Source organism: Panthera tigris, chromosome D1 (assembly GCF_018350195.1).
Source record: "Panthera tigris isolate Pti1 chromosome D1, P.tigris_Pti1_mat1.1, whole genome shotgun sequence".
Taxonomy (NCBI): domain Eukaryota; kingdom Metazoa; phylum Chordata; class Mammalia; order Carnivora; family Felidae; genus Panthera; species Panthera tigris.
Window position 1 is genome coordinate 88,984,459 of NC_056669.1, and position 15,484 is coordinate 88,999,942.

The window sequence follows — 15,484 nt, forward strand, 5'->3', positions numbered from 1 at the left end:
CAGTTCCCTCAGGGCTTTTTGGGAGTAAGGAGGATATTTACGTGCTTACCAGAGCCTCATAATATTCTTGTGAGTCCGTAAAAATTTTCTTCATAAAACACAAATCTGACAAGTCACTTGCCTGGCTGGCTCGTGGGGTGGGTACGTGTCTAGGTGCTCCCTGCCTCTACCACAGATCGTCTCCTGCCACATCCGTGTTCCACACTCCCTACACTCTCCCAGGTTCTGTACGGATGGGCTCAGCCCTGCCACCGCTCAGCTTTTATTCATGTCACTCATTTTTCCTGGAAGCCCTTCCCTCTCCACTTCCACTAACGCATCCCTGCTCATCTCCTAGACGACTGACATGGCCGTCGTTTGTGCTGTGTTCCCTGGGGCAGAATGGGACAGGAAGTGCTTGAAAATAATAGTCATAAATAATAACAGTAATAATAGCTAATGCTGTAATTATACTGTATGATACTCTAACACTGTATAGGATACTGTTGTGGTGTAATGTTAAATAATAATGGCTAAGGTGTAATGTATGTAACAATAGTTAAGACAGTATCAACTGTCACAGCTAATACCGTGTTCCAGAAAAAGACGAAGCAACTATTGTATTGTGTCCTTTAATCTCCGCGGCAACCCAACGAGGTAGATACTGTTAATGTTGCCATTTCCTGATGAGGAAATGGAGGCACAGAGAGGTGAAATAAGTTGCCATAAATTATGTGTCCAGTAAGTGGTGGAACCAGTGTTTGGACCCTGGCAGGCTGACCTCTAACCCTACTGTTGAAAGACGAATGTTTATACAGCTTATGTAGCACTTACCACATCTCATGGCAACGATCTGTTTATTGTCCTTTGTTTTCTTCTTTTTCTCCTCCTCCTCCTCCTTCTCCTCCTCCTTCTCCTCCTCCTTCTCCTTCTTCTCCAGGTGCTCCTTAGCTAGAGGCACCTTGCTCCCAGAAGTTATATTTGAATGTTTGATTCTCTTTGCAACCCCACTTGGTCCAACGTGTAGCATAGAGAGTCTGAGAATTAACGTTAATGCAAAGAATAACTGAAAGAGGAAGCCCTTAGTCTAAACATAACATCGGTTTCCACCTCATTTTTCTCCGGGCCATCCATATATGGGAAGAACAGTTTGTAGACCCATGGACCATGTTAGGGAGGAGAAGACATGATCAGATCCCTACTAGATGTCAAGTATTACAGTGTTTTTTCTACATGCAAAATCTCATGTTATTTTCCAGCAGCTGATGAGGTCTGTTCTATCTGTACGCCCCTTTTACAGATGAGGACGTTGAAGCCAGTGGAGGTTAAGTGACTTGTCCTTGGTCTCTGGGATTATGTGGCAGAATTGGGGATAGAAGCCCAGAAGCTTCTGAACCCTAATCCCTTCTGACCTCTTAGCCCCAAAGCTCCATAACCTCCTGTATTGTCTTGAAAGAGGTGATTCGAAAGAATTTTCTGACAGTCTTCTGTTGAAGCTGTGGCAGCTAGATGCCTTCTTTCTGTATTTATGTTCCAGTGAGCATGTGGTCTTTTGCTCTCTCTACTCCCGAGTGTGTATCTTTGAAGCAGCCCATATAGTATTTTAGGAAGAAATAATACATTGTGATATCTGATCGATAAAACTTGGAGTCTGCCGTGGAAACTCGGAGTCCTCTCCAGTAGTCATGCGGCATTGAATTACTGTAGCAGGCAGAACGCCTTTTGTTGTTGTTGTTTTTGTCGTTGCTTGTTTTGTTTTGGTTTTGCTCAGGTAATAGTGGATGTGCAGACTTGAATTCCAGGCACGGATTTGGCTTTCTGGGGAGTGTGTCCTCTGCATCAGGACCACCATGAAGCACCTGTTTGTTCCCCTCTCCTAGACTTCTTAGAGAACCCAGGCATGTTGTTTTTTTAAAAAGCCTGTTACTTTTTATAAGGCTCTTTTTGCTTCCTTGCTTCCAACCATGAAGTCATGTTTGACTTTTCAGAGGAACCACAGTTTGACATTTTACAAAGCGAACCAGGGGACTGAATATAGTAGCAATTTTGGGTCCATTACTTTTTGCGAAATTTTTAGCCAGTGATGGCTGCATGTGGGCGTTCACTCCGGGGGGGGGAGGGAGGCAGTGTGCATGTTGATTCAAATTATATGAATTTTATAATCTGACTTTTTTTCTGATTCATAGTTTGGTGTAGATAATGCTCACGTTTTTAGCGTGAGCTGAATTGCAGCTGGTCATGGCACATTTCTTATGAGAAATAGGGTTTTAATTCTCTTTTGTTTTAATTTTTTAATGTTTGTTTTTGAGAGAGAGAGAGAGAGAGGGAGAGAGAGAGAGTAGGAGCAGGGGAGGGGCAGAGAGAGAGAGAAGAAGACACAGAATCCAAAGCAGGCTCCAGGTTCCAAGCTGTCAGCCCAGAGCCCGATGCGGGGCTTGAACTCACGAACTGTGAGATCATGACCTGAGCCGAAATCAGACATCCAACCAACTGAGTCACCCAGGTGCCCCATGGGTCTTAATTCTTTTTAGTTAAAACATACTGGGTACTTTTTCCTGACCTGAGAAGGAATCTCGTATTGACCCCCTTTCAGTTCTCCCAGTACTACATTGTTTCTGCCTCTTGGCCTTTGCACGTGCTGTTCCTCCTTCCTGGAACAGTCCCACCAGCACTGAAATTTTATCTGTGGCAGAGCTGTCTCCAGTGTATCTTCACTCTTTGCAGGTATGACACAGAGTTTGTGAGTTAATGTTAGTGTGAGTGAATAACTAAGTGTGTAAGACCTAAGACTGTCTACACATTGCATTCGTTTCTACCTTAGCTATGTGCGAAGTGGCTTTGCTGAGGCCTGCTTTCTTCTGAGCAGCCTTTTCTGACGTCAACCTCTGCCTCTCTGTGAGATTGGGTGACCTCTAGCTCCCCCATCAGGGCACTCATGGCACTGCATGCAGAAGCTCACTTCCTTGTCTGTGTCCTTCCTCCGCTCCCAGTTAGGGAGTACTGTTGGATCACCCAGAACTGACCCAGTGCCTGACGGATAGCAGGATGCTCAGGAATATTTTATTTGCTAAGAGGGAGCAGCAAACATGTTTTGGCCTCTTTATCCCTATTTTGTATTACGCACAGGTAGCGTAAATCCTTAAAAAGTAGACAGAACTTAAGGGGTTTTAAAGTTCTAAAACGGCCTTTTTGCCGGGACAGCAACCATTGGAATATGAGCCCACAGCTTTTACGTGTAAAGCAGAGTTATTTTGTGTCTTGCACATTAACATGGAGGAAGAGAGAGCCTGTGGAAATGGAGAAGGATCATAAAGAGGCCCACGGTTTTCTTGTGGGTGCTCTTTTCATGATAACTACGCTATCTGGGATGCCAGTGCTAGATTTGACCAGGGTGGTGGCCAGACTAGGCCCACAGTGGCCCCATAGCCAGAATCCCTGCAGTGGCTGCTGGTTTGTGCAGTGGCAACAGCAGGAAGAAAGGACTGAGGAGGTCATTTATTCTCGGGGCATAGGACACAGGTAGAGTCTGTCCAGTAGGGTGTTTGCATGAGAGTGTCCATTGGAATCCTCTGTGCTTAATACAAATGCAGACCTCCTAGGAGAGAGGCCCCGGAATTGGCATCTTCACCAGCACCCCTCTCCAGGGATCCCTCTGCGGGGGGGATCACTGACCCCCTTCTTTGTTAAACACTGCCTTATGGGACATGACGTTCTGGAGAAATGTGAATTTCTGGAGAAATGGGATATGACTGGCAAGGAGGACCGTCTTTGGAGTGAGAACCTACCCTTTGTTGGGCCCTTAGAGGGGACAGTGCAGCCTAGGAAAGTTAGCGCAAGGAGCATCTCCTGAAAGGAGGGACACTTTGCATTAGCCCGTGATTCGTGTAACCCAGGGAAACCAATTCCAGCAAAGATTGATGGTCTGCACCCGGTGCAAATTTAAAAGATAAAAAGAAGAGTCATGGTTTCCTTGACTGGATAGGAATGTCCCTTCTCTGCAAAGTAATGAAATACACAGATGTTAAAATGAGGAGAGACAGAGATAAATGGAGAATAATGGAGCACCGGCAGCTGTGAAGTGCCCGCTTAACATAAACACAGAGGAACCGTGGGGTGTTCGCAGCCTGTGTGCTTCGAGGAATATCATTGCCAGCCGGGGAGAATCAGCCTATCCTGGGCTGGAGGCTTTACCTGTAGCCATCTGTGGCCAGAAGACAGTACCAGGAGGCCGTCGATGATCAAAAGGATGCCCAAATGTGAAATATGCATATCCTTTGACCTACTGGTTATACCTTGAGGAGATATTGTGCAAGTGGGGAAAATAGTATATGTATCTGTATGTGCGTTGTTTATTGAAAACACCCCAAATATCCATCAGCAATGGGACTTATGGGTACAGAGATGCAGTAAAATTACCTTTAGCCATTAAAAGTGATTGTGTGCACCTATAGTTATCAACATGAAAATGTCAATATATTAGTAAGTGACAAAAGCAAGTTTAGAATAACGTAGTATTTTATGGATGCATTTAAACAAAACTGCATGCTCAGATTTCTATGTATTAATTTAGTAATTATTGAGTAACCTGTGTGCTAGGCACTTTTCTGGGCATTGGAGATACAACAGTGAACAAAACAGTGGGCCTTGGAAGTGAAGTGCCTGGGACCCACAGCATTGACATCATCTGGGAGCATTAGGAATGCAGAATCCTAGGCTCCACTTGAGACCTGCTGCATTTTAATAAGGTCCTAAGGCTATTCATTTGCACACAATAGTTTCTGAGACCTTGCTTTTTGGAGCACTGTTTACCAAAATGGCCACTGTGGCTTTTCCTGGGCGACAGTAGTTTGGGGCAGTTTTTACATTTACCATGTACATTTCTCTGTAGTTTGAATTTTTCACGGTGAGCTGTGTCATGAGGATGGTAATTTTCCGGAAGAGCTTAAGGCTCCTGCTTCTGGTTCTTTGGGCTTTCACGGGCACACACTGGCAGGATCCCGGAGCAAGAATTGGAGGCAGGCAGGGGCGGTGGAGGTAGCAGCTGTTGCTTATTTGGCCCCCTACAGACATGTTGGAAGAGAGACCCCAGATATTCGTATTTATAGCTGGAGCTGTTGCCACAGCCTGAGAGATGCCGCAGGTCTGATGAGTCGATTTCCTGGCTGTTGTGGCTGAACAGAGAGGCTATGTCGTTGCAGCTCCTGTCTGACTCTTCTGTGGGATCACTACCCAGGGAGGGTCTGGGCCAGGAGCTGTAGACAGCAGGCCCACGCTGCAGCACTGGCATCCTCCAGGACCAGCGGGTAGCCCTGAGCCCTTTCTGGACAGATGGGAGCCCCGGCCTGAAGCCTGATGCAGAGCATTTCTCTCCAAGGCATGGAAAGTTCTGGCCATGTGGAACTTTCAGTCTCATAGGAGCTCTCCTGAATGTGATCCCTGATGTGGGGTTTGGCAGGGTGTGGGTGTGAAGCACCCTGCCTGAAGCACATCATAGTTGAAAGAGGCTAGACTCGGGACTGAGAACTGGATTCTAGGCCAGTCAGATCCTAAATAGCTGTGTGACTTTGGGCGCGTCTCCAATCGCCTATCCTCAGGCCTCCCTTTTCTCCCTTGTTGAAAGTGAGAATTCGTTACTGAGCAAGCTGTGTGAACCACCTGCCGTGCTCCAGATGTTGTGCATAGAAAGGTCAGGTCTTTGCTGTGAGGGCCGCACAGCCTGACCACACCAAATGTCTCCTGGTTCCCCTCTAGTTCTGACGTAATCCCCCAATACTGGTCTGTCCTGCATTTGGGAGGCGAAAGCAGTTTTTGCTTAAGACCGTAGTGAGTAGGAATTACTGCGGGTTTGTTTATGTCCTTGCTGGTAAACTTAGCAAGTTGGCAACCATTTCAGTCTTTTACCCATGCCTATCTCCCTTAAAAAAAAAATTACTTTTTTATGTTTTATTTTCCTGACCCGTGAAAATCAGAACTGTGACAACCTGGCTGTAAGGAGGGAGGGGACAGAGATCAGGAAATAAACCAGCCCCCAGGAGAGCCCCAGTTTCTTGTCCTTCTGCTGGTGAAAGCTGCCACCTTGCAAAGTTCATGGGGCAGGTACTCAAAAAATCGTGAATTCAGGTATTCAGTGGCGTGGAGTCCCCCTGTCCCCCTTTGTCAGGGTGATTTGAGACACATTCAGGCTTCCATCTTCTGCCCAGGGCTGCCGAGTTTCACGCTGAAATCTCCCTGTCGTGGAAATGGGGGCTGGGGGAGGACAATTCAGACTTGGTCCAGCAGCCCCCCCAGCCCGCCAAGTGGGTTGTGCAAGCAGGGAGCAGCCGACAGCTGCTGTCAGCGGCTGGCTTCTCTCTGAGGCTCAGCCAGGCGCTTGGCCGGCCGCCTGTGATCCGCCTCGCCAGTTGCCTTAGCAGGGGCCCGATGGCGCAGACGTAAATCATAACAGGACGGGCTCCCTCTGACAGAGACCGCGACTGAGCATCGCTGACAAGGCAGCAGGTCTCATTACTAATCCTTGAAAAGGGTTCAGGGGCAGGGCCAAAGAGCTGGTTAATTGAACGATAGCTAATTCATTTATAATTATTCATATTCTTTTTCTTTGTCTCATAAAGTCTGGTCCTTTGGAGCTGGACTGGGGCTTAGAAATATCTGAAAAGGCAGAAGAGCAGACGAGTCAAGAGGAAGGTTTGAGCCTTGACTCTGCTTATTAGCAGTGGCAAGCTCCCTCACTTCTGGACCTCAGTTTTCCTATCTGTGAAATGGGTTTCTGTGAGGAGTAAATGAGGGGAGATTCGTAAAACGTAGAGCATCCTGCTTAGCCCATGGTAAACATTCAGCCAGTTGGGGGTCATTACCCAATCCCACTCTCTCTTTTACAGGCCCGTTTGTGTAGTTGGCAAGTATTTATCACCCGGTGTCGGCGCTGTGTAGCGTAGCTCTGTCAAAGTGGTGAATGAAAGTATTTGAACGACCATGTGTTCATCATTCGCACAGCACAGCACAGAGCCGCCGACGTCCTTTCCTAGGAGGGAAAAGAAAGAGAAGCAAGAGTGAGGGCTAGAGAGACTGAGGGTGGGAGTCAGAGTTTCTGGGTAGACGGTAGAGTGGTTCAAGACACCTAAATGAATGGAGGGCCACACGACCCTGGGAGAAAGGCAGTGCAGGTAGCAGGAGAGGCAGGGTCCCCCCCCTGGGGTGGGACTGAGCGCGGCAGCTCCCGCAGGAGCGAGGAAGCCCGTGTAGCCGGGCAGGGAGAGTGGGTGCATGTGAATTACAGATGTCTCCAGAGCTGCCTGATGCTGTGATAGGGGCTTTAGGCTTTCTTAAGATGCTGGGAGGGCAGTGATGTTGTGAATAGAGGTTTACAAGGAAGCATCTCTCAGATGTCAAACCCTATAAACAGCCTTTCTTCCTCTGATCCCTCAAAGGGTGACCAGAGGAAGGCCGGCCGAGACTCTTAATTTGGGCATCCATTGCTGGGTCTTGCCTGGAACAGTTGTTACTGGGGTGTTTGCTAAATGGTGACTTTTTGCTTCCTACATCCTCCAGTGTAATAATTGGAAATCTTCTATAAGGAAAAACTTCCCTTCTTCCCCATTTACTTATTTATCCAATGATGTACGATACTGGTACGGACTCACAGATATTTATTGTGTTCTCTGGATTACAGTCCGGTACTGTCATCGTTTTGTTGCTCAAAGTGTTGTAGCTTTGGCCATTGGGCAGCTCCTTCGGGGTGACCCCTGTGTCCTTCTGACATGTGCTCGTCATGTTTTGAGTGCTTCTTGACTTTCTGACAACACAAGACCCTCCACGTTCATCTTGAATTTCCTGCTGGAATCAAATGCTTCTCCAAGGATCCCTGGTTCCCTTTATTGGGTAATGGTATTTAGAAATCAGGATCTGGTGCTGGGCGTGCTCATTTGTGTATAGCTTCTAGTCTTTCTTGGCCAACGGAACTAGGAAATAAATGTCTGTATGTATATTAACTCATGCACACACACAGATCATGATTTCTCTTTCTCTCTCTTGTCTGTGTGTCTATCTCTCTCTCTCTGTCTGTCTGTCTGTCTTTACAAACCTTGAGTTCATACTGATGCTTCCTCCTCTAGTCCAAAGCCTCGGGGATCATTTAGCCTTTCCACTTTCTTATTTTTAACTTCTTCCTCGGAGAGCGAGGAACCTCGCTGTTATTATCTGCAGTATATTTACTCATTTGTTCAATCTGAGTACACACAAAGGTAGTTTCAGAACAGCTAATCCATACCCCGGTGACAAATAAAAGTAGAGTGCCGTATTTGTGTACAATTCTCTTTTTCTTTAGCCTCGTAGAATGCGGTCCAAGTAACGGTTTCCTGAGTTAGGTGGGTTCTGCTCCTCCCCACACCCTTCAGGTTGGTGGGCTTACTCACCTACAGTCCAGTTGCGTTCACTTTGCCGTTTCTGTTCCATTTTGAGCCTCTCCACGCATGCACACGTGGATGATTTTAATTGTTTACCCTTTGGCTATGTGAAGTATTAGGGTTCTTTTTAAGTGTTTATTTATTTTTGACAGAGAGAGCAGGGGAGGGGCAGAGAGAGAGAGAGAGGCAGACAGAGAATCCCAAGCAGGTTCCACGCTGTCAGCACAGAGCCCAGGGCTGGGCCTCATCTCACGAGCCGTGAGATCATGAAATCAAGAGTCAGATGCTTGGGGTGCCTGGGTGGCTCAGTCGGTTAAGCGGCCGACTTCGGCTCAGGTCACGATCTCGCGGTCCGTGAGTTCGAGCCCCGCGTCGGGCTCTGTGCTGACAGCTCAGAGCCTGGAGCCTGCTTCAGATTCTGTGTCTCCCTCTCTCTCTGCCCCTCCCCTAACCAACTGAGCCACCCAGGCACCTGAGATAGGGTTCTAAGAGTCAGAGCTGTACAGACTCCGAGAAATGTGACCCTTCTCGTTTTGGCTGCCTCATTCCAACCCTTTCCCACCCACCCCTCGTGGGTAAGCAGTCTCTCCAGTTTCTGCTGTGTCCTTCCCGTGTTTCGTATGCACAGATGAACCATTCCAGGTACATTTTCTTATGTCCCTTTCTTTTGCTGTAGAGATTTTAAAATACTCTAGATAACTCTTTTGCAGTCTGCTTTCTCCCCCACTTAACAGTGTATCCTGGAGATCATTTCATACCAGTTCATAGAGATCTTCCATAATGAGCTTTTTTACCTTTGGCAATCAGAATAAAATTAGCAGCCCAAGTAGTTTTAAAATTCTATAAGTAAAGATGGTGAATAGCGTAAGCATTACCATTAATTGAGCACCTACTATACCATGGTCTGTGCTAAGCATTTTACATAGATTATCTCACTGAATCCTTCCTAGAGCCCTGTGAGGTAGATGTTACCTCCGACTTACTGGTGAGGCAGCTGAGACTCAGTAATATGAAGAAACTTGCCCCAGTTCGCAAGACAGGAGAGCCATGATTCGAACCCAGGACGCTGTCTCATCAAGTTTGTGCTTTTGAAGAGCACACCAGCACCATTGCAGAAGTTCCTAGTTGAAACAAAGCGATGTGGGTTTTTAAAACCTAGGCACGTCCCAGGCCTCAAAACCCTGTTGATTGTGGATCGTGCCGCCAAAGTTGGCATGTTACTGATGGCAGGAACAGGAAGGTAATTTACTGGCTGTTTGTTCCCAAGGAATGGCCCTTCCTTCCTGAGGACCCTGGCTCCTGCCTCTAAGGCAGGAGATGGGAGGGATGCTAGTCGGAGCCAGCTACCTGGGATGTGGCAGTAGATTCGATCTTACACCTCGTAATCGCAAGCCAGAGCAGCCGACACCATTAACGGGAAAGTACATTACCCCACAGGGCTGTTTGGTTAGCAGGCCACTCCATCAAGCGTGAGTTACAGCAGCTTCCGTTAAAACTGCTTGTACAGCAGGAGTGGAAGAAGAATTTCTCTGAGCAGGAGTCTGGCCTCTGTTGTGAGAAGTGACAGAACTGGCAGAGAGGTAACACGGTTGAGTTGGTTGAGAGCTTGGCTTCTGGAATCTGAGTGCCAGGGTGCTCACCGCAGGGTCAGATTTTCTAGCTGTGTGGCCTTGAGTCGGTCACTTCACCACCCAAAGCACGCCTCCGAAATGGGGATAAGAACCATCCCCATCTTTGTCTGCGGTCCCCGAGATCGTCCCCGGGCTCAGTGATTTGCTAGGAGGATTCAATGAGCTCCGTGTGTAGTCGTATGATTTATTATGGTGGAAGGATACCTAGCAAAACTAGCAAAGGGAAGAAGCACGTGGAGTGAAGTCCAGGGGAAACCAAGTTCAGACCTCCAGCCCTCTCCCTGTGGAGTCACACAGGGTGCACTTAGCTCCCCAGCAACCAATTGTGACAACACGTGTGTATTGTTTTCCACTGGGGGAGCTCATTACAGACTCAGTGCCTGGGGATTTTTCTAGGGGCTGGTTATGCAGGCACCATCTGCCCCGCGTGCACCAAAATCCCAGACTCCCAGAAGAAAAGCAGGTGTTCGGCATAAACTGCACAGTCTGCCACTTCAGGCACAGTGAGCCGTTCTTACCGGAGAGAATGGTGGGAACCCTCCCGAAACCCCAGTTCGCAGACACCAGCCAAGCAAGGGCAGCCTTGCAAGCCAGCAAGCCTTACTCAAGGGTAGCCGTCTTAGGCCCGTGGCGTTAATTCTCTTCTGCACACCATGCCGTTGGGTGCTGCCCGGGGGGATTAAATGACATCATCCATGTATAGCCCTGGCCACGCTGTCTAGTATGGGAAGCATTTAATCAGTGTAGACAATTACTCTGACAGGAAATGAATTTTGAATGCTTCCTTAGCACCTTAAGAGCAGGCTCAGTCTATCACCCCCTCTGCTTACCCATTCATTGCTTTGTTCAGCACGTGCTGATTGAGCCCTGCTGGTGTAGGGGCCGTGTAAACACAGCAGGATTGGCCTCCCCCTTACGCAAGGATGGTGCGTGCGGGCCGCCGATCTGGCTGGGCACCGGAGGTGGGGGGTGGTGGTAAGAAACCTTTGGGGACTTCAAGGTACACGGGGAAGGACCCGTTTGCGCACTCAGAGCTGGTGGGATGGGCGTGCGGTGGCCAGAAATCTTCACCTCCTGATGACCTGCTGTTTGTCTTGTGTTTCCTCCGGTAGCCAAGGCCAAGTCGAAATGCGGCCCGACGTTCTTCCCTTGTGCCAGCGGCATCCACTGCATCATTGGCCGCTTCCAGTGCAATGGCTTCGAGGACTGTCCCGACGGCAGTGATGAGGAGAACTGTAGTAAGTGCCGGGAGGGCCCATGTCGCTGTGCCTTGTTCCTTCTCGTGGGCCGGGGCCTCCATCAGGGCCACTCTTCTCCGTGCTCCTCGCTCCCATAGGCCCAGGTGCCTTCTGCCGTCCCCCACATCCTGTTCCTTACCGCTTCTTTCTCGCGCAAACACGTGAATGCTCAGCTGCCATTTATTGGGGTCTCTACTAAACACTTGGGTCTCGGACATACTTCAGTACAATAGCTCTGCAGGTGCAGGCGTGTGATCCTCATTAACAAGTGAGGAATCCGAAGCGTAGGGACATCCGTGAACTCGTCCAGCATCTTACAGGTCATAAATGGCAGAGCTGATTCCCTGCTCCTTCAGACCCTCAGCTGATGTACTCTTGCACTCAGCACCCCGTGTTCATGTGCCTGCTCTCCTTCCTAGTTTGAGTTATTTTTAAAAAGGTGTATATATGGGGCGCCTGGGTGGCTCAGTCAGTTAGGCGTCCGACTTCGGCTCAGGTCATGATCTTGCGGTTCGTGAGTTCAAGCCCCGTGTCAGGCTCTGTGCTGACGGCTCAGAGCCTGGAGCCTGTTTCAGATTCTGTGTCTCCCTCTCTCTCTGACCCTCCCCCGTTCATGCTCTGTCTCTCTCTGTGTCAAAAATAAATAAACGTTTAAAAAAAATTTTAATAAAAAAAAAATAAAAAGGTGTATATGTATATGTCATAAGAATATATTTTTGAGGGGCGCCTGGGTGGCTCAGTCAGGCAATCTGACTTCGGCTCAGGTTATGATCTTGCAGTTTGTGGGTTCAAGCCCTGCATTGGGATCTGTGCTGACAGCTCAGAGCCTGGAGCCTGCTTCAGATTCTGTGTCTCCCTCTCTCTCCCTGCGTCTCCCCTGCTCATGCTCTGTCTCTCTGTTTCTCTCTCTCTCTCTCAAAATCAAATGTTAAAAAAATTTTTAAAAAGAATATATATATATACACATACATACATATACATATATGTATATGTATGTTGCTATATATATGTATATGTATGTATATATATATGTATGTGTATATACCAAATACTATAGAAAGCTAAAGTTCTCCTTGTCTTGTGACTGCCTTGATTCCTTTTCCTTGCTGTATGACATTCCAAGGTGTCACCACACAGACAGACACACACCCCTTCTCGTGCTCTCTGCCCCACCTTGCCTCTTAGCAGTCCTGGTGTTGAACTTCATACTCCATGGCCTGGACGCACGCATTCCCTTCCTGGCCAGAGTCTCTGTGTCCAGAACCATTTCACGTAGCAGCTTCAGTGACCTTCAGGCATCTCTTCCCCACCTTTCATACTGTGCCGGCTCTCCCAGCAAGTAGCTTTGGAACTTGCAAAATACAGAAAATATAAAGTGGAAAATGAGATTTGCCCAGAATGACACTTAATATGTGGGCTTTCTTGTGCCAGTCCTTCCTCCCTCTCTCTTCCTCCCTGTCTCTTTTTGCCCCTCTCTTTCTCCCTCCCTCTTTCTCTCTGTGGTATATCAATGTATGCGTGTATACGTGTATGTACACATATATGTTATTCGTGAGGATTGTCATTGCTATGAATATAATTGTTATATATGTTACGAATTTATTTCAAAACACAGGTTTTAATGACTTCAGTGATTGTTTTGGGAAACTGACTTCCCTTTACCCTGTTGGTTCTGTTTTAAGCCCTGGAAGAGGGGGTGACCATTCATGCCTTCCCAGGGCATAGTCATTGACAACCCCTCCCAGCGAGGATGTAGGAAGTATAGAATTCTCCCGTGTGCCTTCTCCTGTTGCCTTTTTTCATCTTCTGGATCTCAAATGGCAAAAATGTGACCTAGCGGCTAGATTGTTGAATGATTAGTCGAGTAGCAGAAACCCACCGTAGCAGGGGGATACAGGTCACTAACAGGGTAGCAGCCTGATTGAGTGAAATGACTCTGGAGCTGGAAAGTCTGGCTCCAGGTTTCTGATCCACCCTCATTAGGCATGGGTTGGCTGTGCTACGTAATGTCGCACGGTGGTTTCCTCATGTCATGAAAGGGGAGTGCTAAGAGCCTGCTTCCTGGGTTGTTGTGACAATTAGACCAGGTCGTATCTGAAAAGTGCTTAGTGTGGTGGCTGGCAAGGAGTAATTGATTTTGAAAACCCATAGTGACTTAAAACTGTGAGCTGTTAAGAGGAAGACTGTATTTACTAGCATTTCACCTTTGGCTTAGGATGTCCAAGGACGTACTTGTTTTATTTTCATTGAGTTCTTTAGAGTTTCAACTTGATCTTAGCTTCTTCCTACCGTCCATGGGGAATTTACATGCATGTATATATATGTCTGTATTTATGTATATAATTTGTTTATATACACCCATACGTACATACTAGAGAATAATTGAATGGCAATAAAAAGCAAGTGTGATACGTTCTAGTAGATACATTCTAAATGACTGTGCCATTCTGCATACTCCCTGCCATATTAAAGACCTTGTATGATTTAAATGTTTGGATATTGGTCTTTAATTGTCTAAATGAGTTAATTCTATCCATTCCAAATTAGATCATTGGGGATTAAGCCAGCATTTTCCTCTGGCATATCTACCATCTAAAAATAATGGTTCTAATTCACTGTTTTTATAACTAGTAAATAAAAGAAGAGAATCAAGCATTTAGCCTCCTTTTTCTAGATGCATTGTACTTCTGAGTAATTAAGTAGCCAACATAGGAAAGGTTTTTGTTTTTGTTTTTTTAATGAACTATAATGGGAAAAAGAATTAGAGTGTCTGTTTTGTAACTCTGATGAAGACGTGCATCTTCAATGGTTCCTGAAACCACGAAATAAAAAATTGATGGGGAGCTTTATAAGGCATGGATCAAGCTAAAAACCCTTGAAACCAGCTGTCAGTCTTTTCGCAGACAGACCTGAATCAATATCGTGCCACCTCAAGTAGAACGTAGAAACCCTGTCACTCGGTATATCTCTTTATGTTCTGGTCGTCGGTACAGCAACAGAACATCCAAAACCCTAAAAGGCCGTGTTTTAATTTTTGCTTTAGACTCTCAGATGCATTTTAAAGAACTTGAGAGGGGATGAGCAATCTGTTATTAAAGTTACCCAGAGATTTGCCATTTTGGTTGCTCTTTCTTCATTCCTGATGTTCCTGGTCTCCTCTGGTACCGTTTCCCTTCTGTCTGAAGCACTTCCTTTAGCAATTCTTTTAAAGCAGGTCTGCTGGTAACACATTCTCTTAGTTTTCCTGCATCTGACCATGTCTCGATTTCACCTTCACTCCTGAAGGATATTTTTACTGCATATAGAATTCTGGGTTGACAGCTCTGTTTTTAAGCACTTTAAAAATGTCGTGCCACTTCCTCTGGCTTCTGTGGTTTCCGATGAGAAATTTGCAGCCATTCAAATTGTTTCCCCGTAGAAAATGCATCATTTTTCTGGCCACTTTGAAGATTTTTTTTTTTTTCTCCCAGCCTAGCTTCAGCAGCTAGATTATAGTGTGTGTGTGTGTGTGTGTGTGTGTGTGTGTGTGTGTGTGGCTATGTGGATTTCTTTGAGTATATGCTGCATAGGGTTCTGTTTGAATGTGCAAGCCTTTGTCTTTTGCTATACTCAGTACATTTTCAGGTATCCTTTCTTCAAATCATTTTCAAGTACCGTACCTTCTCCTTATGGGATTCTGATAACAACTTTGGATCTTTTGTGATCATCCCACAGGTCCCTGAGGCTCTGTTGAGTTTCCAGTCAACCTTTTTCCTTTCATTGTTCAGGTTAGATCATGTCTGTTAGTCTTCTGTCAAGTTTACTTTCTCTTCTGTCATCTCTAGTCTGAGCCCACACGGTGTGTTTCTTTGTTTCTTCGTCACTGTATTTTTCAGTTCTAAAGTTTCTTTTTGGTTCTTCTTTATACCTTCTGGGTTCTTTGCTGAGACTTTCTATTTTCCATTTGTTTCAAGAGTGTATGTGATTGCTTGTTAGAGTCTTTCTGTAAGAGCCGCTCTGAAGCCTTTGTCACATAATTCCAACATCTGTCTTATCTTGGCATCGATGTCTGTTGATTATCTTTTCCCTGAGAATTGAGATTTTCCTGATTGTTTTCACAAGGCAAGTTAATTTTGGATTATATTCTGGATATTTTGTTGGTTATGTACGACCTTCTGGGTTTTCTGTCAGTCCTGCAGAGAATGCTTATATTTTTGTTTTAGTAAGCAAATGACCCTGTTGGGTCAGGCCACAG

At 46.5% G+C, this 15,484-nt stretch overlaps 1 protein-coding gene and 1 long non-coding RNA gene across 8 annotated transcripts in view; one reads left to right on the forward strand and one right to left on the reverse strand.

The window, feature by feature from the left end:
• LDLRAD3 (low density lipoprotein receptor class A domain containing 3) overlaps positions 1-15,484 on the forward strand; it is a 262,622-nt gene that overhangs the window by 123,423 nt on the left and 123,715 nt on the right. For 6 of the 7 annotated variants that reach the window (XM_042957650.1, XM_042957647.1, XM_042957651.1 and 3 more), the window contains one exon: positions 11,125-11,250. In XM_042957650.1, the coding sequence (XP_042813584.1) occupies positions 11,125-11,250 (126 nt within the window). Of the gene's footprint in view, positions 1-10,645; positions 10,939-11,124; positions 11,251-15,484 lie in introns of those variants that run through there. The other variant, XM_042957648.1, reaches the window with a different exon arrangement.
• LOC122230992 lies at positions 6,771-10,332 on the reverse strand. The gene is made up of 3 exons (XR_006208068.1): positions 9,729-10,332; positions 9,365-9,502; positions 6,771-7,000 (listed from the first exon to the last, which is right to left on the reverse strand). It is a non-coding gene; the product is annotated as an uncharacterized LOC122230992 (long non-coding RNA).